The 2,946-nt window shown below is 26.8% G+C and overlaps 1 protein-coding gene across 1 annotated transcript in view; it reads left to right on the top strand.

The window, feature by feature from the left end:
* The first annotated feature begins 1,353 nt into the window (after positions 1-1,353).
* Positions 1,354-2,946, top strand: part of LOC107010262 (protein PIN-LIKES 3-like) — a 5,975-nt gene continuing 4,382 nt past the window's right edge. Inside the window, exons 1-2 of the mRNA XM_015209507.2 lie at positions 1,354-1,574; positions 1,777-1,856. Coding sequence (XP_015064993.1) covers positions 1,440-1,574; positions 1,777-1,856 — 215 coding nt within the window. The 5' untranslated portion in view covers positions 1,354-1,439. The remainder of the gene's footprint in view (positions 1,575-1,776; positions 1,857-2,946) is intronic.

Genomic DNA, 2,946 nt, shown 5'->3' with positions numbered 1-2,946 from the left:
TGAGTAATTTTTGAACAAAAAATCTTAATGATACTACGACAATATACATATACTTGATACCACAATAATATACATATACTCTTATCGTATAACTGACTAATGAGTTATTTCTAAACGAGAAATCTTAATGATACCAATACATTATATATATTGATTTAGTATCAATTAAATAAAATTATCAGCTTTAATAATGTCAATATAATATATGATACTGATTTAATATTAGCTAAGCGAAAATTATCGATCTTAATAAAAAGAGTTATGAACGATAAATGGTCTGAGAGTTCTTTCTACTTGAATCCATTTGTGAGTGTCTCCCTTATACTTGTGATCTTGCCAACTGAATTTTTTAACTCATTGAATTACAATTTTTAAACCCCTTTAATCATCGATCAAACTTATGTGACATTTATATTGCTGAATAGGAAAAATACTTCAATCACATGAGTTCTTAAGAGAGTAAATTTAGAATATTTTATATTAAAAAATATTTTAAAATTTTTTTAAGAAAAGAAAACTGAAAAAACTGTATGTTTGTTCGACCCCTCATCCCCTCACACCCACCACCCCACTCCTTCTACAATACATTGTCTGGTTATGTTTGTTCGACACATTTTCACTCATAAAATTTTAATTTCATGAGTATCTTTTGAATCTCATATATCTAATATGAAGTGTGATATTGGATACTAAAAGATTGAAAAACTCCATTAATAAACTTTGAAGAACTATTAATGAGTTTTGTGAATTTATGAAATTAATTTGAAATTGTGATATTGAGAATTTATTAGGCCTGTGTTTGCGAACTTGTAATGTAAAATTCAAATTAGATAAGAATTTCATTTATTGCATGAATTTGAAGAACCTAAAGTTCAACTTTTTCAATATTATCTCCAATTTTTTATTTTTTAATACTCCTTTAATATCTTATATGTCACCAAAAAAGACGTTAAAAGTTTCACGTGTAAAATGAGTGTACACACCCATTCACATTGGATGAAAAAAAGGTTTTAAATTATTGTGCTTTAATAAAATTTAAGAATTTAATTGATAAAATTATAAGTAGAAGTGTCCAACTTGCAAACAGAGTCAAATATAAAAATCTTTCAAGTATTCTGCTTTTTAAAAATGAGTAATTATTTGAAATTTTATGATTCATTTAAGTAGTTTTTTTATTATTATTTCAAGTTTGGAATTATTCCAATCCAACTTGTATAACTGGGACCTAGTCATTTGATTTATCAACCATTCTAAACCATAAATCTTAGTACTATCTATAATAATATTAATAAATTCAAATTATGACGACCTCCATTTCTTAGTACCTTATACTATATATATATAACTCTTTATATACTTTGATCAAAAATAGAAAAAAAACTCTCTATATATTTATGCATTAAACTATTATAAAAATTGCTCAACTTAATTAATTGAGAATGGCATTTGTGGAGTTGTTTGTGGTGGCATTAATGCCTGTTCTTAAAACACTCATAATTACTGCTGTTGGTTTATTCCTTGCTCTTGAACCTGTCAATCTTCTTGGCTCCACTGCAAGACACCATTTGAACAATGTAACTTTTCTCTTTCTTTTAAATCTATTCGTGCACAGATATAGATTCATTTTTTTCGTATTTTAATTCAGATTCACAATATTTCGCGAATCGGTAAGAAGCCGATTAGTAATATATATATATATATATATATATATATATATATATATAATTGAACAAAGAAATTAAAGGTTTTCTTTTTTTGGTTGAATGGTTGGAGCAGCTTGTGTTTTATATATTTACTCCAGCGTTGGTGGCTAGCAGCTTGGCTGAAACAGTAACATCGAGCAACATTGTTGCATTGTGGGTACATTTTCTTTATATAATTTAATTATGTAAATGAGCTGATTGGATTGAAATTCGAGATATTAAAATAGGTTGAAATAGAAGTTGAGTTGGGTCTTGACCTGATCAAGTTTACTTTGGGCATGGCTAAAAAATGAGATTCGTTCAATTTGATCCGATTAATCTCAATAATTTATCATATTGATATTTAACTTTCATAAGCACAGTTTGACAACTGATTCTTATTAAAAAAAAAACAAATGGATAGATAAATCTTAAATGCTGTTAAATAGATACTAATTCATATCTTAAAAATAGGAATATATCTTAATAAAAATTTTTAAAACGAGTTGAAATTGAAGATTGAATTGACTCAATGAGGATTCTCCTCAAATGGATTAGGCTTGAATGTGTTGAAATTGAACCTAATTCAAATTAGAAAAAATAACTTAAATACACAACTATAAATTTAATATTCTCTAATTTTCCCTTCTTTTTTTAAATATTACATAATTCCCTTTTTTTTTAATTTTAGTAGAAGTGTATAGATACATAAAATTCTCTCTCCCGTACCTTCCGCTCAGGAACAAGAAATGGAGCTATTAAGTTAAGGTGCCGCTTTCCTTAAAACACTCAATCTTCTAAATCAGTTTTTGGATTTTGAATTATTAATTTTAATTAATTTTAATTAAAACACCCAATTTTGAAATTTTGAATTTCAAAATTCAAAAAAAATTTGAAATTTCAAAAATCTGGACAATTTCTCTCCCGTTCTTATTGTTATTCTTACTCCATCACGTCTTCAGTTCTTCTTTCTCCATCATCGTCTTTCTTCTTTTTAACCCAGCATCTTTTATTGGTTTCTTTTTTTTCTTCTTAATCCATCATCGTCTTTCTTCTTCTTAACCCAGCATCTTTTATTGGTTTCTTCTTTTTCTTCTTAATCCATCATCAGTTCTTCTTTTCTTCCCTTTTTTGTTTTGGTTAATTGTTCTATTACATCATAGTAATGGATCCGTTAATTAATAGAAGGATATATGATTCCGACGATGAAAATTGGAAAGAAAATAGAAAAAAGTCTTTGCATGATCCTATGAATCTTCAGAAG

Source organism: Solanum pennellii, chromosome 2 (genome assembly GCF_001406875.1).
Source record: "Solanum pennellii chromosome 2, SPENNV200".
NCBI classification, from domain to species: Eukaryota; Viridiplantae; Streptophyta; class Magnoliopsida; order Solanales; family Solanaceae; genus Solanum; species Solanum pennellii.
This window is presented reverse-complemented; position numbering and strand designations above follow the sequence as displayed.